The sequence below is a fragment of the Sinohyriopsis cumingii genome, chromosome 15, assembly GCF_028554795.1.
Source record: "Sinohyriopsis cumingii isolate HCF-2022 chromosome 15, ASM2855479v2, whole genome shotgun sequence".
Classification (NCBI taxonomy): Eukaryota; Metazoa; Mollusca; class Bivalvia; order Unionida; family Unionidae; genus Sinohyriopsis; species Sinohyriopsis cumingii.
In genome coordinates, this window is record NC_142975.1 from 58939124 (window position 1) to 58966675 (window position 27552).

Consider the following 27552-nt stretch of genomic DNA (forward strand, 5'->3'; position numbering starts at 1 on the left):
ACATTATAGTAATATAAATGAAAAAATGATCACCAAATTTAATGATAACCACATGCACAAGTTATGTTATTAATGATAACAGCACAGGATATCAGTTATTAATTATAACAGCACAAGATATCAGTTATTAATGATAACAGCACAAGATATCAGTTATTAATGATAACAGCACAAGATATCAGTTATTTTTGGCATGTAAATAAATGTCAGTTTCTGTTAGAGGTATACTTTATAGCAGCTGATGGTAAGTGTGGAAATTCCTGTACAAGGTGCCCATTTTTTCAATTCATTGTGGGTAGTTTTTTGTAAAACATTGTTGCTAAAACGTATAATGTTATACTTTAACCTCTTCACCAGCCATATCAATGAAAATTGTTGCAATTGAGAAATCAGTACTAAGTCATACCCATAATGCCTTGCAGAAAAAAATAATAACATGTAATGACAGAGACAATTTGTGCTTGAGTTTTCATTGTTGAGGTTGTCATCTGCTATATATCAGACTTGAAACTGAAATTGACATTTATTAACTGTCTCAAAATAACTGAGTTCTCCTTCTGTTTATGTTTGTAGTTGTCATGTTAATTTAGTAAAGTACTTTTTTGTTAAATGGAAGAATTTGCCTACTTGATCATGTTGAATTATAGTTTATCCAGTTGTGGTGCATGTAGCTCAAGCACTAGACTTCAAAATCAACTTACCACCATTTTATTTTTTATTGCCTTACTTAAAGTTAGTGAGACATAAATATCACTTTTCCATTAGGGATAATGGCACAGTGGTCATACATTTATAAAGCAGCCCCTTGTGTAGCAGGAAAGTGGCCTTATAAGAGGGGTGGCCTTTCTAGAGGGGAATCACAAAGATGTTAGTAATAACTGCATATAAAGTATGAAATGTGTAACTGTTGTTTCACTATTTAATACTTTTATTTAACAATTACAGGCTTATTATGGAATCAGTGTGATAAAATTGATATCAGTGTTTTTAAAATAATTATGAATACTCGTCAATCATGATGTAAAACCACCTTGTCGATAAAATCAGAGCACAAATATCAGGCTGAAACAATCATTGTTCATTCCATTTTCCCACTGTTGTAAAATGTATAACTGACAATGTTTATTTAAATCTTTCTGACATCAAATTTATCAGCAGTGATCAATGGACCCTCCCTTTTTTTATTGCTTAGTCAAACTGCTTTCACTTTTCCTTCTATACTCTGAATATCTGATGACATTTTGAATCTTTGCAACAATTTATTCCTTCAATGGCAATTTTAGTTAATACATGAAAGTCTCATTGTTACAAAGGAAATGAGCTTATCACATGATTGATTGTTTTTAGTCTGGTACCATTTCAAGAACATTTTGTAATCTATAGCTAACTTACCATTTTTACTTTATGGCAACCAAATGTAATATTTTTATTGTCAACTTGATACTTATCAGTGGTAATAATAGTCATCAAAATGATCTAAATCTAAGAACGCACTGCAGTAAGGATAATCAGATTACATACCAGGTTTTGCACAAATATACCTGCCATATTAGAAGGTTGGCCATCCTAGAGGGGTATATGTCATAGAAGCAGGTGGTCACTGGTCAAAGGGATCACTGTAGTAGCATGGTTAACACTATCAAGGTGCTCCTTTTTAAAAGTATTTTATATGTTGTATTCAACTGAAACTTTGGAATGTTATTACTATGAATTCCATGTTTGTACCCTAATATGCCAGAATTACTTCCCTTGCTATATAAGCAGAAAACTAGTGATGTCATTGTCAACAATGTTAAGCACTATGTTGCAGGTCAGATAGTTTCTACATGTACATTGGTAACTTTATACCTGTATTACTAGCATTATTTACCTGATATGCTAGGAGTTTATATCATTCCCACTTACTTCATCATGGCATTGTTCACCATGATTCATTTTGTATTTTATGAGATGAAATTATTTGCATGCCTTCCACTGGATCATCAGATAAAGCTTATCAGCAAGATTGCACAAAAACCTTAAATTTTAGTAACATATTCATATGTATATGTAGACAAACTGATTAGATTTTAATATATAATAACAACTTTATTTCTGACTTAAGTCTGTAGATACGAAATTGGTGATTCCACACAAAACATGGCACAAAAACTCCACAAAAATATTAATACATGACAAATTCTGACCCATTAAGAGAATCAGCATTCCAATCACCTACTATGTATATATAATCTAGTAAAGATTCAATTTTATCAAGATAATATATAAATTCTTGATATATGGATCTCTGTCATCTGTAGGGAAATACACATTAAGAAATAAGCAGAGTGTATCATTGCTTTTATACTCTAAGCATCTTAGCCATGGGTCATCAAATGTACAACCTGTCATATGGCCCCATTGTCTTCACAATGCAGCCACACCACCATAGGTACATCGAACAGGTAACTCTGTATTAGAGTCAATAGGTGTGACACCAGGGGGATTAATGTTAGAATGAAAGATATTACAGGTTCTAATCAGTCAACCAGTGTTCCTGAAAACAAATATGTTATAAAATTTCAGCAACTTTTAAACTTTTGGTTACATTTCTTTTTATGCCTTAGACTTTTTGACCAAATCATGTACCACAATTAAGCAAAACCACTTGAAATGTTATAGACATATTTGTTTTCAAATGTAATAACCCAAAGAGATTTTCAGGCCAATTCAGAAGTTGTCAATTTTTTTTACCTATTTTTGAACTTTTGGGATATAGACATTTTGGGTGGAACTGGTACATCATATTAATGCTATAGAATTGTGTATTTATGTATAACTGAGATTTAAATATTCATGATATATCGATTTAGTGACATATTCTCTTTTTATGGAATGACATACCATATACATAGTACGTGAAGTAATAAAATTTATTTTGAATGGTTCTGAATTGTTGATTTTATCCAAGTTAATACTGTATTTGTTTAAAAGTAAATGTTGCTTGAACATTTTAAAACTTTTATAACAAATTCTTAAATCATTATATTTTTCTCAGAGCTGAAAGCAGAGCTGAATGCCAAGAAAGCAGAGAAACCACCTCCACCTCCAAAACCAAAGATTATCATGCAGAAACCTCCACAGGACATTCTGGCAATGGAGCAGCTCATTGTTGTACTCAGGTATGAAAGAGTTTTTGGGATTTCACCTGGCCATAAGGACATGTGAGCTTACTGTCATGTGTCTGGCATTGGTCAACATTTGCTTGTTACCACTCTGGATGCCGTGTTATTAATCCCATTATGAGCAAAGTTGGAATGTGTCATCTGTGTCTCCGACAAGTTTGAATATGAGCATGATCTATTCAAAACAATGAGTTTATCTTGTATCTGATTGCCTGAACTTTTTACTACTCCTGATTTCATTATGATTCGACCTGGACCAATTAACAGTTAGGGTGTGCATGATATGCATAATTCATCGAGATCTCAGACAAGTTCAATTATGAACAAGATACACACACATATTGATGAGGTTATCTTGTATCTGATTGTCAGAGATTTTTACCACTGTGGGGTCCATATATCTGGTCTGACTTGATCAAATTTGGAATATATACTTATAGATCAAACTCTTGGAAAAGTTACATTTTGTGAGAGATTTGTGCATATTAATGAGTTGATCTAGCAGCTGACAGGCTGAACCTGTTACCAGTCTGGTGGCATTATTTTGGATTAAAGTTTTATAATACATGGAATATATTGGGTTATACGATCATGACCTGACATGAGTGTTGATAATGAGCAGGATCCACACATATTAATGAGGTGATCTTGCATCTGATTGGTTGAACTTGTTTCAATTCTATAAAGACTGAGTATATTTGGTAATAATATTTAAACTATAAAAATGCCTAATGAGTTTTTTATGAACCAGATCTTTAAATACAGTGGATATTCAGTACAGTTAGAAAATGTTCTCAAATTATGTGCAATTGAAACAATGTTTCTGCATTTAAAATACCTGTTCTCTTTATTTAAATTAGATCAAAGCAAGGGAATAAACCATGATATGACTATTCAGCAAGGGAATTAATCCATGATATGACTATTCAGTATCACAAGTTTGAGATTGGAGAGTTGTAAAGAATATGAAAGACCATTGAAAATAAATGTTGGAATACAAGCTGCATAGATTTCAATAGAACAATGTATACAGTTTAGCAAAATAATACACCCTAGGGATTTCAGTAAATAATGTATAATTCATAACAGAAGAAAGGTATAAAGTAAAACAATTGTTATAGAAGATGTACAATTTGCAAGCTAGCATAAACTATGAGCAGTGTTGTAATTAAGGATCAAAGATTCTATACACTACTATAGATATTTGTTTTCAAGTTAATGTGGGTTTTTTTCTCCTAACAATGCTTTGATCCAAGAAAAGCATATTTCTTGTAAAATCCATGTCTATGTTTATAAATCAATTTGCAGAGATTTTCTTCTAAAAGCTATTATCACATTTGAATTTTTTTAAGTATCTAGTATCAATGTTGATATGCTTGGGGAAAGAGCATTTGACAGTTGATTGTCATGCCATATTAAAATACTTGAAACTTTTGTGTTATTATTTTAAGGTATTTCATATTTTCAGTGTCATTACTCACAGATTATTGAAATTTCTTGTATACATTTTAGATTTTAAAAAAATTCCCAATACATCCAGATTTAATAATTATCAAGAGGAGAGAAACACATGATGTAAAAACAAATAACCAGTGAATTATAATTTCAATTGATGTGAGAGATGTTTGACTCAGTAGACACAAAATAAAGCTTCACCTGTAGACTCAACTTTTAAAAATATTTTTTGACTTTTATTATGGTCAAAATACTTTGTATATTAATTATTTGTATCAGACTATTAAAAAATAGTTAAAATTGACATGATTTTAAGTTTAGGAAATAGTTTACCAAGTTTGTGTTCTTAAAATATTACATAAGCTTGCTTAGTCAAATGGTCAACTGTTAGGTTATGTAAACCATGTGAACGATATCAGGTCCACTTACACCTCTTGTTCTCCATCCCTAATGCACAGGATTGGGGCACACCAATTTATCTCCAGCATCTTTATCACCTGGAGTCACCGTTTGATCCATGTTTTAATTTGTCTTACTTTTAGTACTTATTGGTTGAGCTCGTGACCCTGATTTTTGTAACAATATTTCTTCACTTATGAAATTACTATCCTTTTTATAACCACTTATCCTTGGAAATTAAACTTAATTTAAATAATACTTCCAATATAAAATTGATTCTTCTGACATATTCACAATGCACTTATAATTGTTCCCTCTTCCCCATTCATCCCTCAACTCACCCCCCTCCTTATTCATTAGATGGGTGGTGTCAGTTGGAACTAATGTTGCTAACTTGTTCCCCCTTGTCTACTTCAGTCTACTTCACTGGGATACTAGATATTTTGGGTTGTTGAGAGCAGGTGTAGTGGAATGTTCTTGATTGTCCTTCCATAACTTCCAGTTCCAATTTGTGTGGTCTCTAAGTTTAGATGCTGTACTTGCAGTGAATTCATTTACCATATATACTCTTTTTTAAGTCAGATCCAGTTGCAAACTGCATAATTTCTGATCTGCCATCACATGTCCTGAGTAAGATCTCAGTCTATGCATTTTTTGTTAGGAGTGATAAGTAAAACAAACAGCATAGACCCTGATCTGCCAATGCATTATGCAATGCCAGCTCAAGGTCTATGATGTTTGCAATTGAACCTGAATGTGTTAGTGAGTATATATGGTATTTTTGTGCGTATCAATTTTGATGATTTTGTGCTTGTCCTTTCCACTGCATTTAATTAATCATGGGCTGCAGGTGGTTGAGTGGTCTAATGTGCCCGCATTTACCGATCACTGCCATGTCACCTCTGCCCATGTGGGTTCAAGTCTCGGGTTCATTCAGTGTAGGTATGTAAGAAAGCTTGCCAGTAGCTTCCTGAGGGTCTAGTTTTTAACAGCGATTTTCCAGGTTCTTCCTTTGCCATTTATATTGACTGCCATGTATAGTCTATCTAATGCCAAGAAATAGCGTTAAACACAAAACATCAGCAACTGCATTTAATTCATATATTAGGGCATGGGTCCTGTTGTCTCCATGGACAGATCATTGTTCTCTGGATCTTTAAATGCATAGTTTGTAGCAAACAGGAACTCCATGAAAATGTATACTGCAAAATGTGTACACCATATATAGTAGTTATGTGTACCCAAAATTGTATAATCCACATATAATAGTAGTGTGTACCCTAAATGTACACTCCACCTATGGTAGTGATATGTACATCAAAATGTGTACCCAACCTATTGTAGTGATTTATACTCCAAGCTATATGCCACCTACAGTAGTAATGTATACTTCAAAATGTATACTTCACCTATAGTGGTTATGTATAACCCAAAATGTATAAATGTATAATCCACCTATAGTAGTGATGTATACCCCAAAATGTATACTCCACCTATAGTAGTGATGTATACTCCAGAATGTATACTCCATCTAAAGTAGTGATGTATACCCCAAAATGTATACTCCACCTAAAGTAGTGATGTATACCCCAAAATATATACTCCACCTAAAGTAGTGATGTATACCCCAAAATGTATACTCCACCTAAAGTAGTGATGTATACCCCAAAATATATACTCCACCTAAAGTAGTGATGTATACCCCAAAATGTATACTCCACCTAAAGTAGTGATGTATACCCCAAAATGTATACTCCACCTAAAGTAGTGATGTATACCCCAAAATGTATACTCCACCTAAAGTAGTGATGTATACCCCAAAATATATACTCTGCATAAAGTAGTGATGTATACTCCAAAATATATACTCCACCTAAAGTAGTGATGTATACCCCAAAATATTTACTCTTCCTAAAGTAGTAATGTATACTCCAAAATGTATGATTCATATACAGTAGTAGTGTGTACCCCAAAATATATACCACACATATAGTAGTAATTCTTAGTAGATTCAATCATGAAAACTTGTGTAAGAAAAAAATATGTGTCTATGCATATTCTTCTACTACAGTTATTTTCATTGCAATTAATTTACATTATAGACTTTGTTGTTAAAGTCACAGATTCAGCTAAACTTCAGTCTGAATATATCAAAAACTTCCTGCAGTTCTTACATGTTTCATCCCTTTTTTGAATAGGAAAGAGAATGCAGAGATAAAGACAAGCATACAGGAACAGGACGGTATAATTCTGGGTCTGAGACGTGATCTGGCAGGTGCCCATGCTAGATTATCAGATATTACAGGTATTACACGTTTTTCTGTGCTTTGTTTCAAACATTGTATTTGTCATATGTAATATTTTCAACAAGTTAAAGGAATGGTTGATTGTAGATGCACATTGTAGGTGCTGATTTTCCAAATGCCCTGGTTGTTCATACGTTGAAGTTTTATTTTCAAGTTTATCAGGAAAGGGCCAACAAAGGAATATTAATTTCTGCATCAGGGTTTTGTTCAGCTTCAGTCATACTTATTTATGATCATTAGAATATGTATTGAATTACATATTTGAATTGTTGTCTTGAAGCTCAAGGTTTTATGGCTTATTTTGTTTCTGCTTTGTATCATGAAAGCTGCTTCAAATGCAGGGATGAACAATTAACACTTCTCACTTTGACAGCATCTCATGTATCAGTCAAGATTTTTCCATTAGGGTCCAGATCATTTTTGTTTTACCCCTTTTCTACACTCTTCCTCTAATGCCATTTGAGATGGGGCAATAAAACCCAATTACTTTCCATGTCTGTCTAGTAAATAATAATAATAATAATAATAATAATAATAATAATAAAGACTTTATTTAGAGAAGATAACTCAAGTAGTTACAGAACTAATCTACCTTGAGGCCTTCTATCTGTTATGTGCAGTATATACAGTAACTAACAGTATTGTCTTAAAAGACATAGATTTAGCTATTGTGAACTATTGTGATCTCATCATGGTAGGTATGGGACCAGAAATCACTGACTTTGCTTGTCTGTCATAATTCCCATCTTTTATGTTGTCCTTTCAGGGTAAAAAAAGTTTGATTTTTTCTGGATTATGCATTTCTGTATGCTTTGTCATTAATAAATATAATCCATGATATCATTTATACAGCTACAAAACTATGTTACAGACATTGGTAATTTCAAGGTAAAAATCTGCAGACAAAAACACCAGATTGTAGATTTGTAATCAATAAATATGTTTTTAATGAAATGATTTGCTGTTTGGTCATTTAGATTGTCATTTAGATTGTCATTGACAATCTTGGCAGTCACCAGAATCAGCACAGGATATATATATATATAAGAGCAACAAAACACACCTGATGAGTCACCTACATGTAAGTGACCTTAAAAGAATTTGCAAAAAATCCATACTGTTATCCACAATTAAGGAATACAATTATTTTTTTTATATTAAAAGAAATCACTAAACATATCAGTTGAAGGAGCACAAAAATCAGTTTAACTATCATTTTTCATAGTATTTTATTGTCATTCATCCCTCCAGCTTGCAGTTTGTTCAAACACCAGAGACATTTTAAACAGAAAATAACTGCAGGAATTTAAAGAAATGGCCAGTTTAACAATGAAATTTTGATCATTACAAAATCAGCACTTTTTCATCATCATCGTCCTATGTATACCTTATATTCTCTCTTATAAGTTGAGCCCACTGCACAAACACAGATCTGCCGTCACATAATGTCCTAGCAGGTCAAGGTCTGTGCAGTTTATTAGGAGTGACCAGCAAAATAAATAGCATAAGCCTTGATTTGCTAGTGAATTATGCAATGGCAGATCAGGGTCTATGTTGTTTGCAGTTTGATTTGACTTATAAGTGTGTATATATGTTATATAATCATCTGTATTGAAAATCATATAAAGGTGAAAATGCATACATGTGACCAGCCTGTCTTGGCGAAACTTGGTATTCTTGGCACACTTTTTACGTTTATTATTTGCATTGTTTCATCAAATAGGTGAATTAAGCGAGTCTCAGAAACAAGAAATGGAGAAGTACAAGGAAGTGGTTACTAGTAAGGAAAGAGAAGTTGTTGAGTCAAGGCAGCATTTAGCAAAATTATCCAAAATAATAGATAAGCAGAAGGAAGAGCTGAAAGCTTTAGAAGCAGAACTAAGGTAAGTCATTTTCTGTCAAGAAAAGTTAGACTAGAATATTAAGGAATGATAAATTTATTGATAAAATTACTTTTCTTCACTAGCAATACTTAAACAAACTCACAACCCAAAGTCATTAAAGTGGGACATTGGTTTGATCAATAATAAGTACTATTTGTGAGGAGAGATATTATTGTTTTGATGAGAGAATATATTGGGTATCTAATTTTGGTGCTTACTTCATGATCCATGTTCTCTATTGTTGAATCCTTGCACAGTAAAATGGTTTTGCTTCGTTAATATCTTGCTTCATTAGAATCATGTTTGTGTGTTTTCAAAGTGTATTTCAAGTTGAAAACCCTATCATCACCTGAGGGAAACAACAGAACTATCATTTCACTGCAAATGGATGATGTTCTGTTAAAAAATAAACCAAAATCTGCTATCAATTCTTGATATAAATTTTTTTTAAAAAATTGTTTGGTAATACTGTGATTTTTTATTATTGTTGATATAATTTTTCAAGACTATTCATCCAATAACATTTTTGTTGGTATCTGTACTTATAAATCGAGTCTGACTAAAGTCTGCACAGACCCGGCTTTGCCATTGAATATAATATGCTGGCAGATCTGGGTCTATGCAGTTTGTTAGGAGTGATCAGCAGCACAAACAACATAGACCCTGGTTTGCCAGTGCATTATGTAATGGTAGATTAGGTTTATGTTGTTTGAAGTTGGACTTGACTTTATAGTTACACTTCATTTCCTGGATATTCATCTGAGAGAAACGGCATAAATGGCAAATGCTCATTGAGTATTTTAATTTATAATTTATAGCAATCACAAAAGATGAACAGTTTGATACTACACAAGAAAATTAAATCAATTCATATAACATGAAGCTTTTGATAGCTAATATTGGTAAATACTGACATCACAAATCTGCCAATCTACTGTATCTTGGAAATGTTTGCTGGAGGCATGTTTATCCTTAGCTTTTGCCTCCGTATCACAGAATGTTCTGCATTTTGTCTCGATGGCTTTGCTTTGATTACAGTCAACTGGTAGATATTTTTAACTTGCCAATTGTGATATCGGTTATGTTTAACTTCCCCATAATGATGAAAGTTGGACTACAGTTCTTTATTGCCGGGCAACATTTTTTGGCATCTCATGACCATGACATTTTGTGTCATCTGCTGCAGCAAGGAGAGGTCAGTCAGTGTGAAGTACAAGAGCACTATGGAAGAGAAGACTCAGAAACTTAAAGATCTTGAGGTGCAACTGAAGCAGGAAAAAGAGGAACAGAACAAACAGCTAGAATTGATGGATCAAGAGGTAAAACATGGAAGCAAAATAAATTGACAATTTATTTCCTTCTTCATTTATTTTTTTATTTACCTATTTCCCACTTTATCATAAACCTTTCTGTTATCTTTCTCTTTTCTTGTATATACAGTTTATGGAATTTTAACATCTTTAGCTTTAATATTTTATTTTGTGCATCATATTTGCATATATTTGGAAGGTTTATCTTCCTGAATTTTTGTGCATTTGTATATTTTTCTAACTTTGCCTTTAATTGGCATCTTATAGCCACTATTGTGCTGATGTGCCATAAGATACTACTAAATACATAAAATACTGTCATTCCTTCCTTTTACCGCATGGTCATTCTGTGTTTAATCCATGCTTCGGAATCTACATTGTATACATTGTTCAGAGTGATGCATGATGTTGACATGAAACACTGTCCATTCAATGCATGACATTGACATGAAACACTGTCCATTTAATGCATGACATTGACATGAAACACTGTCCATTCATGCATGATGTTGACATGAAACACTGTCCATTCAATGCATGACATTGACATAAAACACTGTCCACTCAATGCATGATGTTGACATGAAACACTATCCATTCAATGCTTGACGTTGACATGAAACACTGTCCATTCAATGCACGACATTGACATGAAACACTGTCCATTCAATGCATGACGTTGACATGAAAACACTGTCCATTCATCTGCCTCCTCATACTCTCATTTCTTTATTTGTCCTCTAATCTCATTTCTTTCCTGTTCATGTTTGTAACATATTAATTTTCCCAGAACATGTTAATTTTTTATCTTTCATTCTTGAATGGTGCCAATTGTCAAATGGTTTCAAATTTTTATTGCAAAAGGAAGAATCGAGATAATTTGAAGACACTAGTCAGTGCAGGAATTTGCAGGAAGAGACCATTTTTAACATTTCAGCATTTGCTTCAAAAGACTTGTGTCATTTGTATAGCGTTTGATATGGGTATCTCTTCCAAGTTTTAATGTACTTTATCTGCAGATTCACCATTAATGATTTCCTTGTAATAGATGTAAAATAATGTCAGTTGTTTGTAGATTCTGAAGTAGCTTTGAAAATATGCTTAAAAGACCATATCTATTTAGAAATGTCTCTAGGACCATCACTGCTATTTAATTATAGTACAGCTTTCACACAGTGTACTTTTGTGACACAAATCAACATTGATGGACAGTCTGGGTTAATTTTTAAGACTGTGGACAGACTTCACATAAAACAGTAAACATTTCAGATGTCTCCATCAAGATAATATTTATGTCAGTGTAATGTTAATTTTGGTATAAATAGAGTTTTAATGAATATTTCAAAAGTCCAAGTGCGTCAGATCAGTTTTTTTTCTTATTATTTTGCAAAAATCAGAAAGGTAAGCTTAAGCTCATTGCACTGTATAGTTATACAGATGGATACGTTATTCATGAACTCAATAAATAATGAAAATACATGATCCTTCTATATAATTTAAAATTTTCATTTCTTACAGGGACGAATCACCTCAGAGTTAACTGCCTTTGGAGCTCAGTGTAGAGGAGAAAGGCATGAACAGATCATCACGAGACAGCGAGAGGCCTTGGCTGAGTTGAGAGCAAGAGTGAAGTCACTGGAAACCTCAAAACCACCTTGTGAGTACACAAGTTGTAGATAATCACATGGTAGATTAATCTAAATCTTAATCCAGCTCGTTATATGATGGCAGATCAAAGGCTAAGTTATTTTGCAGTTTGATATGATTTACAGATGAGTGTGTACAGTAAAGAAATGCTGATTCTGCCATGGGGACGGTGAGAGCTTGCTAATGAATGCTTGTTCTTTGTCAGCTTGCAGGTCACAAATAGGTACTCCATTTATAATTCTTATGTGTGCAGTATAAGAAAATATTTGAATAAGCTATCTCGGAATTTTGATATTTTGCCAGATTTTGACATAAGCAAACATAATTTAAAGTTCAACATTTACCCTGTTTTCATAGGCCTCATATTTTTATCATAGGGATGTGTTGAAAAAAATAGTCAGTACAAAGAAAGTAGGTAATATGTACCCATTTGCATTCTTGACCCTATGTGCAGTGCATTATGCTTCAAAATTGGGCAATGATTCATGACCACATCACTGTATGGATCCATTTTTCTAGTGCCAAACCCTGATCAGGCTTTGCAACAAGTGATTGCATTGAAGAAAGAATTAGCAGAAATGAGAGCTAACCAGGCACTTGCTGAGGATCAGAACATCCCATCAATGGCTTCATTGGATCGTGAAGTCAGTCGAGCACGAGGGCTCGTTACAACAGTCAATGTTGATGCTGACATGGAGAGGAGTGCACATCGAGAAACACTGGATGCTCTTGATGCAAGTGAGAATACGGTAAGACACAACTGGTAGAATAAGAAAATGCAATGTGTATATGAGAAAACTTGCCAGTAGCTTCCCATGGGTTGGTAGTTCTTACCAGGGTTTTCAATGGTTCTTTTTCACCAGTTATACTGGCCACCATATATAACGCATCATATGCAGAAAAATGGCATTGAACCCAAAACAACAACAACATTAATCTTGTCTCACTAAGATGATGCAAAATGTTGCCATAAAAATGTTAGTTAAACTTGTTGGATAATTAGGTTAAATTTGCAAAGACCTGCTGTAAACTGTAAAATCATATTCCAACTATATTCTGGATGAATGGAGTTTAGATGAAAGAGACTATTATAGTTGAGGCTATTTTAAACCTGCAGCAGCATTTTGTAGCAAATAGAGCATTGAGATGATAAACCTTGGAGGAGCGTTTTGCGCTCTTTAATTCCTGGAAAAATATGGGGCTTTTTCAGTCAGGCTTTGATATTTTAAACCTGTTCAGTCTTTATCTTCAGAGACTATGAATGTAAGGCTTGTGCTTACTGGGTTCAAGCTAACTTTGCAAATAATTGTGAAAGGTCTCAATTTAACTTTATAAATAATTGTTAAAGGTCATAAATAACTGTAAATCAGTCTCTGTTTCTGCCATTTCAATGCCATTTCAACACAAAACTTAATGTTGAAACATCATAACTAATTTGCAAGAAAATTTGGATGACCTTTATGGTGATCATAGATTTTCTCAGGTCCTCAAAGGTTTGTCCATGCAACGTTTTGTGATGTGTTTTTTCTTATGTTGCTGTGTTGTATTTATTAAACTTGTAGAAGACAGCATTTGGGAGTGATTATTAGTTTGCATCCATCATGCCAGACAATGTGCATAATGCCAAATACATTTTGTTTGGCAATCAGAACAGAAAATTTAAAGTCTCTTTTTTATTCCTGCACATTGTGTAGCAAAATTGAATTAACTTCTGATTTGCATCATATATTTTTCAAACTTTTAAGCTGATGGCAAATTATTCCAATTTTATAAATGGTTTTAATCATAGCATGAAAATGTAGAAATAGCAACCAGTGATAATAGGTGTAAATGTGTATGGAAATATCAGACCTATAGCAGTTGATGACAAGTGTAAAAATGCCTGAAAAATAAGTAGTTTTCACACTTTGGATTCTCTTATTTCCATACTTATAAATTTTGTATTTTTGTGTAAACATGTCATTTTTATGGGTACATTTATATATAGATGTGCCTGACATGATTGTTTTATGGATACATGAATGTGTCTGAAGTTACTGTTTTATAGGTACACTAAGATGCAGATGTACCAGAAGTCACTATTTTATGGGTACATTAAGCTGTGAATGTGTCTCAGTTCACCGTTTTATGGGTATATTAAGATGTGGATGCGTCTTTGGGTCACTTTTAGAAGTACAAGCCCATTAACCTGCTGTTATGGTTTTATGGGTACAGTTAACTGTGAATGTGCATGAAGTCACTGTTTTATGGGTATATTAGGATATGGATGTACCTGAATTCACTGTTTTATGGGTACATCAGGCTGTGGATATGCCTGAATTCACTGTTTTATAGGTACATCAAGCTGCAGATATGCCTGAATTCACTGTTTTATGGGTATTTTAGGATATGGATGTACCTGAATTCACTGTTTTATGGGTACATTAAGCTGTGGATGTGCCTGAATTCACTGTTTTCATTACAGACTGTACACTTTCATTGAGTTTGAAGCAGCCACAACATCCATGAAAACTGTTACACTACAAATAGAAGTTAATTCACAATAAATCTTATAATTATGCATTGAGTTCTCATTCATTTGAGCTTTTAAAATATTTTGTAATAAATAGAGACTTTATTGACCTGAGTTATAAGCTGGATTCTGTATATAAATTATATAGATGCAATCTGACTTGTTATATGATATTGTTTTACACACATTTTATACATTACATAGGCTTAGAATAAATGTAATTTCATCAAACACAAAAGACTTTCTTTGCCTGGCATTATTTTCAGTTACTTTTAAAACAAGTCTTGCAGAATAATGTTATGATATATAGTTTTAATAGGTGGTAAATTAATTAATTTTTAGGATTTCATTATTCATATTTTGATTGTGATTTACAGTTCCTTAGTCTGCTCAAAACAATAGCACATAACTTGGAGTGTGATGACATTGATGGTCTGCGTCCTCTGGCTCATATTCCTAAAGATGAACGGGAGAGAGTCATGCGGGAACGTGAGAGGGCTTGTGAGATTCTAACCTCTCGCATCAAAGTGCTGAAGGAGAGAATAGCAAGGAAGGATGAGTTATTACAAGGATATGAAAGAGATCTCTCAAAACTCAGGTAAAAATGGCCTGGTGATTTGTACCTCAACTACTGTAACAATAGCTACTGAAAAATAAAGACATTGTGACTAAAATGTCATCCATTTTAGGGTAACATACATTTCTGTAACCACATTATTTTAGATTTAATGAGCAGGTAGCTGACCCCTGAAAGCACAAGTGAGATGTTTTTGGTTAGTTCTTTGTTAAACGAAAAGTTTAAAGTCTATTTTGTCCTTTGTCAAACAACCAACTGCATGTGATAAGGTGTACATGAAAATTAATGAAACACATCAGGATCATTCAAAATAAAATATTTTGATTATTTTGTGTTCATGAAAGATTTTAATCCCCTACACTCCATATTTCTAGAGATTTTCTCAATTTCTTTTCTTTTTGAAAACAATAAACAATCACATTAACATTAAAAAATAAACTCCACTTCCTCTAGAAACCAGCCCTCCCAGATAGACACAAATTTTAATCTTCCTTGATCAAGAACTTTTTTGTAAGTGAACCACTTGCCAGCTTCATTCTTGCCTTGCTGGTACAAGTTCATGTCTGATCAGGTCAGTATTCTGAGCTTGGACAAAGATGTTACAGTCATGAATATGTCTTCACCAACGTTCTTCAAGATTGATTGACAGATTTTTAACAAAAGGTTTAAGTGGATGAGAAACGTTGTGATTTTCAGTACTTGATTTAATGTCCTCAGCCATTTTCTTCTTTGTGGATAAAAGCCTGTAGTATCTGCACATGCGAATCAGTGTGCTGTTTAGCCTAGGTTATCAAAAGAGTGGAATATAATACAGTGGCCAACACTCTGATGTCCTGTTCCAATTTAGATTTAGTAAGAAGAGGAGCTCTCTTAAACCACATCAAAAACAGCAGCTGTGTCCTTTTGCCTTCTGTCCCACAGCTTCTATTCAGGGATCCATTGAGTAAATTAAAATGCAGGCAGATATGGAGTTACCTCTCTTTGCTCATGTCTCTTGACCACATCAGATACAGTTTCCAATGATAATCAGCAAAGGAAAAATGTAAGAATAAGAAAAGTGTATGCCACAGCAACAACATTCCTCTTTGAAATAAATCCCGTTTCAGAAGGCCGACCTATTAAAAGATGGAAGCCTAGTTTCTCCTCTCCCAATGCTCCAGGTACCTGACAATGATTTTCTGCTGTTCTGCCTGCTAGTTCCCTCCTAGTAGGTGTTAGACTCCCTCTGTTTCAACAGACTTGGATTGACCTCTTTCCAGACAATGAATGAATGATCCAAGTCATCTCAGAGGGGCTGCAGGTCTCATTTGACCCACCCCTAACCCATCTAGTATCCATTTCAATGATGGATATTTTAAATGACCACATGAAGACAGATGTTTTTCTTTTGTCCATGCAGCCAGTGAAGATAGTTCTAATGCCAAACTCCCCAGACACCAGATATTTACACCAAGCTTTTTCTGGTGCTAAAACCCAGCAGGAAATGGCAACTTGACATAGATCAGAACTGGCTGAATCAATTTATTGCAACTCCTGGAAGTTCAGGATGTAAATGGTACAGTCAGTATGGTTGTCAGTAAAAAAAGAAAATATGCAGTCATGCATTTCTTATTTTAGCATTACATATTCCAGTCCAACAAGGAAGTAAAGCAAGATATAATCCCACAAGCGTTGGCCGCATCGCACAATAGGCACATTCAGTCAGTATATTCTGAGCTGTCTCAGGATGAGGTATGCCTTATGAAGATGTCAGCTTGAACAATTAAGTGAGACACGCTTTCGAACACAATGTTTTAAATCTCGGATATTGTGGAGGCAGTTGGATGGCATGCACTATCAACCATATCCAGTTTCTGACATTAAACCCCACAAAACGAAATCATTCAACTAAAGAACATCCAATATCATTGCATTCACCTATCAGTGGCAAGGAGAGGTGATTTGTGAGAGTTGCTTACCTTTGTGTCAGTACAATGTGTAGGTGAGAAAGATATTTTTTTTCATCTTTCCAGGAGGCCAGGAATCAGGAGGTAGTAGAGTTTATTTTCTAATTTTTGTTGATGTAATTGAGTATGTATTGTTGGAGAAACATAGTTTTCTAACATTTCCTTATCATGGCTGCCTACAAATGTAACAAAATTCCATGTTTTGTTGTAAACTTTACAAGTTTCGTCAACTTGTTTTAGTTATTTTTATCACAATAGTTCAGCATGATACATGGAGGAACACATTCCAGTGGGGCAGAGTGTTATAGAGGTTTTCAGTTGTTGCATACCATAGTAAAGATTGAATTGCAGAAATTAAACTTTGTCAGTCGTTTTTTTTTAACACTGTATTTGGAAATTTTCTTCAAAGTATGGGAGATTATTTTGCCATTTAAAAAAAAAAATTAAGCAAAATAGGAGAGTTACCTTGAAGTTGATCTGACATCATGTAGCTTTAACTTTGGTATTGCATGATTTGCATTTTCTTTTCTTTTCTTTACAGACAAGCTCAGGAATTAGCAGAGCACAAGACAAATCAAGTTGATTCATTGGCGGTAAGCATATTCACAATTGTATCAAAGAAAAATACAGCAAATTGACTATCTAAAAATTACACATTAAAAGCTTGATCTTCATCCCTTACAGTGTCATCTGCTTGTCTTTATAGATACAGAAGGTTAAATTGAATGTGACCATAGTTGCAAAATTTGAGTGTTTTCTTGTAGTTTTTTTTGCATTATTAGTTCTGCAATAATTGTTCCCTCTCATCCATCAATATTTTCATCTTCTTCTCCAAAACTGATAAACAGAACTCAACCAAATTTCATGGTTAGCATCCTAGTTGGAGTCTGTCTTAAATTGCCCAAAATAATACAGATCCATTGTCAAATATAGCCATCATGACTAAAAATAGAAAGAAAAAAACTTTAAACACCTTATTTCTAGACATTTTCTCTCAGATTTTAACCATATGTGACAGTTGTAAATAAAATGCCAATTCCCAATCAAATTCAGGCACCATTACTAAAAATAGAAAAACATTGACCTTCATTTTAAAAAAATGTGTAACAGAATTTTACAGAAAGCATTCTGAAGGCCTTTGAAATTTCTATATATGGTTGTGATCTGCCACAAAAAATGGCTACCATTACTAGAAATATATTTAGAAATATAAACTTCTTCACAAAAACTGCTGAACATGGATGCATTTCAGTTTTGTACCATTGGTGTTAATGCCATCAAATATGGTTGATGTTGTTAAAATACTAAAAAACCATTTAAATTTAATGTAAAGTATTTTGACGTGAAGGACTTTCAGACTTGTGATAATGATAATGATGTAGATAGATCAGATATTGCTGCTGTTATTAAAGATAGAAAATCCCACAAACAATTTCTTCCTAAAACCTGCCAGTTTTCAAATATTTGACAAAGCATTCAGACATGAAGTCTTTACAAAACTTGTACAAATTATGCTAACTTCAAGTTAGCTTTGGTGACAGTACTACAAAAAATAATTATAAAGAGAACTTCAAATGACTTATCACAAACTGAAACAGAATTTGACTAAAGTTTGACAGAAAGCATTCTGGTATGAACACCTTTCACAGTTATACAATTTATGCCAATCCGCTATCAGATAAAGCCATTTTTATTATAATGGAAAAATCTCAGAGCAGATTTGATCAAATTTGACAGAAATCCAGGCCAGAATGCCTTTGATTTGCCATCTAAAGTGGCTGCTATTACTAAAAATGTATAAACCTTTCAATGTTAGAAAGCATTAATATTAACCCAGATTTCTTGACCAGCAACCCTTCCATTTCACTCTTTGGAAGATGTTAGCCAGGTGATCACTCTTTTGACCCACCGTATCTTTTGATTTATATTTATCCCAGGCTCATTTGACCCACCGTATCTTTTGATGTATATTCATTCCAGGCTCATTTGACCCACCATATCTTTTGATGTATATTCATGCCTGCCTTTTACAGTGTTTTTTGCAGAGTATTCCTTTTGTTTACCATCTGACATTTTTCTCTCTTGAATATTATTGTTATTTAGCTTTTCATTAAATTTTCATTGATTATTTATTGCCACAGAATAATTAATTTTGAATATTGTTAACTTAAAGCCAAGAAAAAAAATTCGGACTTAATTTTCTTTTGTCCCACATTGTTTCTTTCTTCATATAAAAGAACAACAAATTTTTCTTTTTTTATTTTTTCCCACTACGCTTAATGTTTTATTTGATAAAGATAAAACTTTCAGCATCAAGTAACATTTCTTTAGCTTTGTAATGAAAGATAAATTTGAATTTTCCAGACTGAGGTTAGAGACAAATCAGAAGAGTCACAGTATCTCAGAGAGACACTGAACAGAACAAAAGAAAGACTGGACCAAGAAAAGAGGCTGAATAAAGCCATTAAACAGAGAAAGGTAAAAGATTCAGTCCAGCCTTGCATATTGTTGTTTGTAAACAGTTGAGACTGTAGTCTCATAAAACTTAGAGATGACCTATGAGGCTAGAATCCATCATAGTTCCACCTCCCACTGTCACATGTAGATAAGATCTTTTTCTTTTTTGTCATTTCATGCACATGCTCAATTTTTTCTCAATGGCCATTTTCATTATCCAGCCCAAATTTTGCCCATCATGGTGCTAGCTGCTCAGAGAAGGTTGCATTGTTTCCAAAACAAATTAAAACATATGTAATATTTTTTAAAAATCCATAAAAGTATTAATAACTGCTATCACACAATAGTCTCAGACTAAAATTCCTTAAATTTACAAAGAGTATGCAACAATCAATTTGGTTGATATCATGGTTTGAAGGAAATATTTTGTGAACTTGTTGTTTAACCCTTTAATGATTTGTGTAGTTTACTTATATCAGAATCCCTTTGATGGTTCTAAAGAAAATGTTTGAGAAAATAGTATTTGCTTGACCCATTTAATATTTGAACAAGTTTCAACTTGAACTAGTTTCAACATTGTACGAAAGTCAGTGTCAGAAGCAGAAAGTTTCTTTTGGATGAGATTTCTTTCTCAAACATGATTTTTTATATTGTTCTTACTTATTAGCAGCTAAATCCCAAACTGAAATAGTACTCTTAACAAAAATCAACCTCTACCACCAATGCTTTGAATGCAGGCTAGGACTGGTCACATAATCATCATTGTTTATGAGTGCTTTTCTACCAACAGACAAGTTTTATTTTCAGCAGAAATTTAAAACTTAATCACAGATAAAATGTCAGAAGCAGCCTTTTGTATTATGATGCCGTTCAAAGGAAAGTTTATAATAGGCTATATTCAGGTATTCATGATCATGTGATTCATTGGACAGTTTTTGCTGTACTGAAAATGGCAACAGTACAGGTCAATTTTCGTACACCTTTCATAAGACAGAGCATGTTTTATAACAAAATCTGTCCATTTTTCTGCCTGTCCATCATTTACCAATTTGTTCTTTGTTTTTTTTTTTGTGAGTTTTAATGGAACTATATAAATACAGTATTGGCTTCATCATTCAAAGGAAATGGTAACTTTTCCAAGGACACACCATGGCCTGGGTAGGTATCAAACCAGTGACTCTTATATGATGAATCCAATGCTCTATGAAGCAGCAGGTCCCATAACCTTTGTGGTATACAGACGTATTAGTTTCATTCACTTCTCATTATTTTGCATGGTAAGAAGTATGTTCAACTTATAAAAGCATGATACATGATTGATTTCTTTAATATTGAATTCCATTTGTTATATTCTCCATCCACATGTATTTTGTTCAAAGCAATTGTCATTCCTCTGCAAATTCAACTTAGATCAATTAAGCAATCAAATCTTTATGTGTAGGTCCATCACATCAGTAATACTCGGAAAATGTCAGTTATTTTGAAGCAAAATTGTATACACCTTGAATTCATTTATTTTTCAGACATTCCACTTAGAAAATGAATCTGCACATTTACATCGTCCTTTATCAGCAAACAGGCATAAAATTACCTGTCAACCTGAGGATCCAAGGGTAAAGACTTCCAGTTCAATCTCTTAGTTTCAGAATGCCATTTTTATCAGCCACCCCCACCCTCCTTTCTGTTGATACACATTCATGTACTTTGTAATTTATTTGTATTTGATTTTTTTTTTTTACTTTTAAGTTTTATTTTTGTGATATCTAAGCAAAGGGAGTTTTTAGCATACCCAAAATTATGTCCTAGAAAATTGTCTTTTTAGCATACCCAAAATTGTCCTAGAAAATTGTCTTTTTAGCATATCCAAAATTATGTCCTAGAAAATTGTCTTTTTAACATACCCAAAATTATGTTTTGCTACACATCATGCTAATGGCAACAACTTGTTTATCATGCAGCAAGAGAAAATCAGCAGGAACAAAATCATACAATTTAATTATGTCATTTAAGTAAAATGCAGGTATTCCATTCGGATAAACTTGTATTGAAATGGTGTAAATTAGTCCAAGTTGTCATTGGAGTTTTAAAAATAAAATAATCCCTGCTCTCTCCATTGTGATCTTTATTGGCTATTGTTTGTACCCCATTACCAGTCAAAGTGAATATTAGTCATTAACATTGTATCCAGTTTGGAAAGGCTGGATCCTTGAACTTGGTGTTTATGTTATCTCTGACAGAAATAATAATGAAATTCTCATAAGGATAACGAAGCCACTTAATTTACTTGTTATTCACTTTTATATATCAGTTCAGAGAATTGAATATCTGAGAGAACTGAAGAATTCTCAGTGAACAAAATAAGAATTCTTTTTTGTGTTTTTTCTCAAATTAATGAAAAGTATAAAAATGTTGATGACATTTATTTTCACAGATAATAAATTTTGATGGGATTTACATACTTGCAATCTCAGTATGAGAGTCTAAATTGCTAACTATATTTTCTCCAATGATAAAATAATCCATTCTGCAGTAGTCATGTACTTTTTAAAAATGAATCTTTAAATTTAGATACTTTCATTTTTTTAAATGTTTCTTTGCCATTATTTTTTTCCTCTTTGATACTTTACTGTCTCATTCAGTAGTTCATTGTAATTGGGTCTTCACTTTAAAAGATTTGACTCGTGTATTAAATTTAACTTTTTAGATGTTAAATTTCCTTCCAAGTACTTATATGTTACTTTCTAAATGTTTTTATATAAATTTTTGCAGTTAGAATATACGTTTCAAAATACATGGAACTATTATTAAACAATGTGCCAAGGACAACTTCATGTAAAATCTTCAAATAAAAGTTTGACACACAATGTTTTTTCAGTACAACAATAAGAATAATGGGTGTAAGTAAACTTGACAAAGGTATATATTAAGTTAGAAGTTTTGTGGACTTAGGACATTGCAGTATATTAAAATACCTACAACAGTAAAACCTCTCTTACAAGGACAAGTAGCCTTAAGACAGGTTGTCTCTCTTAAGAGGTCATCTCATAGCAAACAAAGTTGATCTGTTGAAATATTTTCTTAAATGACAGATGATCTTGCAAAAGCAGTTATTGTGGTCTTTCAAGTCTGTTTTTCCCGGTTTTTTTTTTCATTAGCAACCAACATGAATTTTATTTTTCAGGTTTATAGTAAGAAGAAAAGAGAGGCAGAAGCATTGAAAAAGAGGAACTATGAAATCAAAACCCTGAAAAGAGAATTGACTGATCGAGAAAGGGCATTATTTGAGTCAGAAAATAGATTATATACAATTGAACACAGCATGGTAAGTAAAAAGTAATATGAATACACAATATTGCCATTAATCTTTCAAACACTAATATGTTGAGAAACATTAATTTGTAAAGATCATAATTTTGTCCTTTAATTATTGGTACTAGGAACTTTGTAAAAATGCAAATAGTTTTGTTTAAGAATTGGCTCTAAAATATGTTTATATTTGGCTTATAAGTATCCATGCACAGAAAAAAGAAATAAATCTACTAAAAATAACAGATAATACAGTAGCCAAAGCTTATTCAAAGTTTTTGAGTGTTTTTTTTAAAAATACTGTTTTGCTTGAAATAGAATAGATCATCATTATTTGGGTTGTATTCACACATTACTGTCGGTTTATTCTAAAATTACCATTGAAGTGGGGTCTCTTCAAGGGCACATGATTGTGTGCTTCATGCTAATGTCTTAACAAATTGTAAAGAAAAAGAATAAGCTAAAAAGCCTGCATCGTATTTTAATAGTTGTAATACATTACCTGCTACTACAGTGTTGCTTTACCTTTCTTGGATGCCAGACCTGCATCCAAGCTAAATATTCCCTCTAGTTAGTAATTGGAGGCCCAGAATTGAAAAAAACTTGATCCCATTGTGATTCCTTAGAAATAGCCAACATACAGCATACCTTTATCATTTTCCTTAGACTTTGTACAACTAACATGTGAACCAGTTTGCTCATCACAATTTACCTTAATTGTCATTTTTAAACATCTTTTTGGCCACACTTGTACCTTGTTTGTCCACTGAATATGACAGGGATGAGCAGTGATCTGATCTCGGATAGATCAATGTATGATTGTCTGTCAGGTCTTTGTCACCATTCATCAGGCACCTGCCAGTGGCCACCAGGCATTGGTCACCTTTATCTCTCTATTAGAAAATCATAATATGGCTGCAGATCTAGTTTCCCTATGGAGACTTCACTAGTGCCCTGTCCTGATCCAGCTTCTAGCAAATTGGAAACAACAGATGGCCCAACTATGAGCTTGAATTCCTCTGGGATCCTGTTATCATCACCACCTGAGTTGAATGAGTATACGTATCTGACTAGAGTCCCAATTTACAGCCCTGAATTTACCAGATGGAGTCATGTGTCTAGAGTCTCTGATGGGGTCATGTGACTAGAGTCTCAATTTACAGCCCTGAATTTACCTGATGGGGTCATGTGCCGTTCATGGAATGGTTTCAGACTGTATAGAAGATTCTCTAATTCATGATTGGGGCATCTCAAATGATCGATCTGCCAAGACCCGTTTTTGAGCAAGGATGCCAACTACATCACCCAGGCTAGGAGTCAGTCTACTTCCAAGGTTTTGCAAAGAATTTTCTGTAATTGGTTCAGTTGGAAATGCATTGTTTCTTAGCTTTCCCCTTTAAATGCAGTTGCAGAATTTTTTTCTGTTCCTTATGAAGGAAAGTGACTGTTCTTAAGTGCTATAGGGCACCCCTTTCTAACACTCTCGAGTTCTCTAGGGGATCCACCATTGTTTCCTTTCTAATCTCACAAGGAATTTTTGAGCTTAAGAGACTGGTATCTCACTCATTAATGTCTAGATGGAACCTTTCGTGTTCTGTGGGTGTTATTGAAACCCTATTATTAACATTTGAGTGAAGCTTCATCAAGAACCTTACACTTAAGACAGCCTTCCTTCTCTCTATAGCATCAGAAAGGAGAAGGGGTGAGTTTCATGCCTTGCCAGTACAAAAGGGTTGTTTATATTTCTGTGGTAACCATGATTTATTTTCTCTTCATTGCCAACCTGGGTTTCTAAGAATCAGTCACCTTCATTAGATCCACTTTTCATTTAGATTTCCAATCTAAGTCTTATCTATGCTGGGGATAATCAAAATAGGCTCTATTTCCCGTTATGTACCCCACCCCCAACATATATTAAACGTATATGTTCTTTTATGTTTACAATGTTTTAATTTATATCTATATTTTATTTTAGAGATATGGACTTTGTAGTCTGAAATAAAGAATTCTTATTCTTCTTATTCTTATGCTTAATCAAGATAAGTTCTGTTGCCCAGTTAGAGCATTAAGATTTTATTTGGCTTTCTCTTGAGGAAGATGGAATGTGCCGAATTGTCTATTTCTACCTCTCAATGGTTTCTATGATATTTCAGCAGCTAGTGGATTGTCCTCGCTCTCATGAGATCTTTTCATTTCCCAACATAAAGGGTCTTTTATTCCATGAGAATTAAAGCCCATGAGGTTAGGGCTATTACTGCATCTTGGGCTTACTTGAATCACTCATCCATAGATCATGCTAGGAGAGCAGCCTTCTAGTGGTCTCACAGTACATTTTCATCCCTTTACCTTTGATCTTTGGTACACCTGCTTGAAAGCGTTTACTCATTAAGTTCAATTATGACATCACAACATGTGGACAAGCCATATACCAGTTCACAGTAGTTAAATCATATACTGTAAGGGCAAGTTCATTGTTTTCTTATGCCAGTTTTGTTTGGAGCGTTAAGCCTTCCTCCTGGCTGACTAATTGAGCCATACAGTACTGGTGCAGATAATGTATTATTGCTATTCAAATGTGGTTTGGGAGTGGGGGTACAACTAATTTTACTTATATAATACTTACCTGCTATTATTGCAAAAATTCCCTCCATACCCAGCTATCCTGTACCCTCACTCCAAACGAAGACAAGATGATATTCCTTATTACTAAAGGGTCAGATTGAGATCATGTTCTTTTCAATTCTGGCTCTCCAGTACTAATTGGAGGAGGGAATAATTAGCTTGGACTGAGAACTCGGCATCTCAGAAAGGTTAAGCCGTTCAATAGTAACAAGTAAGTTTTGCATAATTAAAATTAGTCTGCCCCCCACAAAAAACATTTTAAAGCACTACCTTTTTTTCTATATTAATTCTGTCCTATATTCAGATAAACTCATCTTTTTTTAAATGGACTAGGATATTTCTCCTTTTCATTTTGCAGTTCTAGAATAAACTCTTAAAAAAAAGATTATGTTAGATCCAATTAATAAATAAGTAGCATTTATTTTTGTTAGTTCAAAGGTCCCATATTTACAATCTTTAAATAAAATATTCATATGTTGGTAAATTAAATATTTTACATGTTTCTGTATAAAAACCTTTACCAAAAATTGTTTCTATTCATTTACATTAATGACTATTGTGAAAGTAAGTATTTGGTGACATTTTAAAATTTTGCTTGCATGCTTGAAATAGACTAAGTGCCTAGGCACATGTGTCTATTTTAATTATTTAACATTCAGGCCGCATTAATATGGTCATTTATCTGTGCTACTTTTAGTGAAATGGGCTTTGATGATTTATACAAGATGACAAAACTTCCATCTTTTATTTCTCTCACAGCGGTGATGAGTATTTTATGGTAAGGATAAAAATCCCCAAATTTTTTGTTTATATCTAACAGTGTGCATTTGCAGTGAAAGTTAGAAATTATATTATGATCTAGTTTTCATCACATGAATGAGACAGAGCCAACCATTGTGGTTTGTTCTTGCACAATACATTTTACTCCAACATATTTTTATGTATTATTTATCACCAGCTTCATCAAATGAATAAGGTGTTCCAAAATTAACTTCATTTCAGATTTCTAACATGCATGTAATTTTGATGACTTAGCATGAATGAATAAAGACTAAAAATAACAGATTTGCTCACATTTACAGCATGCACTCCATTTTAAACAGCATTGACCCTGATTTGCCATCATACCAGCAGATCAGAGTCAACATTTCTCATTCTTAGAAGGTCTGCTGCACCAGTTGACACATGGAATTGGTTGCTGCACTGTTTGTACTTTTGTCTATGAACAACACAGTAAGCAGAGGTGATTGAAACTCAAGTTTCTAGAGATAAACAAGCACCTTGCACAGATTACTTATTTGACCTAAAGTAGATGGGGCAATGTTTTGTATGCATCTTTTGTGGGATAATCCATTAGTCTAATTTGTATATGTAAAGTACACAAAGTGGAAGTGCCCAATTTCCTTGAAGTTAAGAGATATGTGCTGGAAAAACAAAAGTTAATACATCGAACAATAATGTTTAAGCCATCTTTATTAAAGATTGCTGGGTAGTTCCTGATTATCAGCAGTGTTTTATGGTAGCTGGAATTGGTATAATTGTAAAACACAGCTCTGATTCAATAAAGGATGAGCCATTGGTGAAACAAGTAAAGCCCAGCAAAACTATATTTTTGAAGTCCTGGTTGATGAAGTTTGACTTTGTGAAGTACAGCAACAATAGGAAGCACTGTCTTTGCACATACTACATTTATAGTCATTCATGTGTGTAGGATCAATGCAGAGCTCAGTCCCAAAAAAAACTAAGGTACCACCATTTAATTTTTTGTATAGGGGGCCTGGGATTTTGTTGAGAAAAATAATTCTGGCTCATAGATACAATAGCGTAAAATAAATATTCTTGCTTTGATTTATAAATAAAGTCAATAAAGGGAATAAAAATCATTATTATATCCATCATGATTTTGGTTTTAAAATAAGAACAAATTGCCCCAGATGTAAGAAAATTCCATGGCCTCAACCCCCCTAC

The 27552-nt window shown here is 33.4% G+C and overlaps 1 protein-coding gene across 1 annotated transcript in view; it reads left to right on the top strand.

Moving 5' to 3' along the window:
* The window catches only part of LOC149781874 (forkhead-associated domain-containing protein 1-like), a 106661-nt gene that overhangs the window by 68104 nt on the left and 11005 nt on the right, over nucleotides 1-27552 (top strand). Inside the window, exons 15-25 of the mRNA XM_089936066.1 lie at nucleotides 3038-3161; nucleotides 7217-7323; nucleotides 9048-9207; nucleotides 10394-10526; nucleotides 12036-12174; nucleotides 12684-12913; nucleotides 15054-15274; nucleotides 17741-17792; nucleotides 19564-19677; nucleotides 21180-21269; nucleotides 22838-22978. Coding sequence (XP_089792192.1) covers nucleotides 3038-3161; nucleotides 7217-7323; nucleotides 9048-9207; nucleotides 10394-10526; nucleotides 12036-12174; nucleotides 12684-12913; nucleotides 15054-15274; nucleotides 17741-17792; nucleotides 19564-19677; nucleotides 21180-21269; nucleotides 22838-22978 — 1511 coding nt within the window. The remainder of the gene's footprint in view (nucleotides 1-3037; nucleotides 3162-7216; nucleotides 7324-9047; nucleotides 9208-10393; nucleotides 10527-12035; nucleotides 12175-12683; nucleotides 12914-15053; nucleotides 15275-17740; nucleotides 17793-19563; nucleotides 19678-21179; nucleotides 21270-22837; nucleotides 22979-27552) is intronic.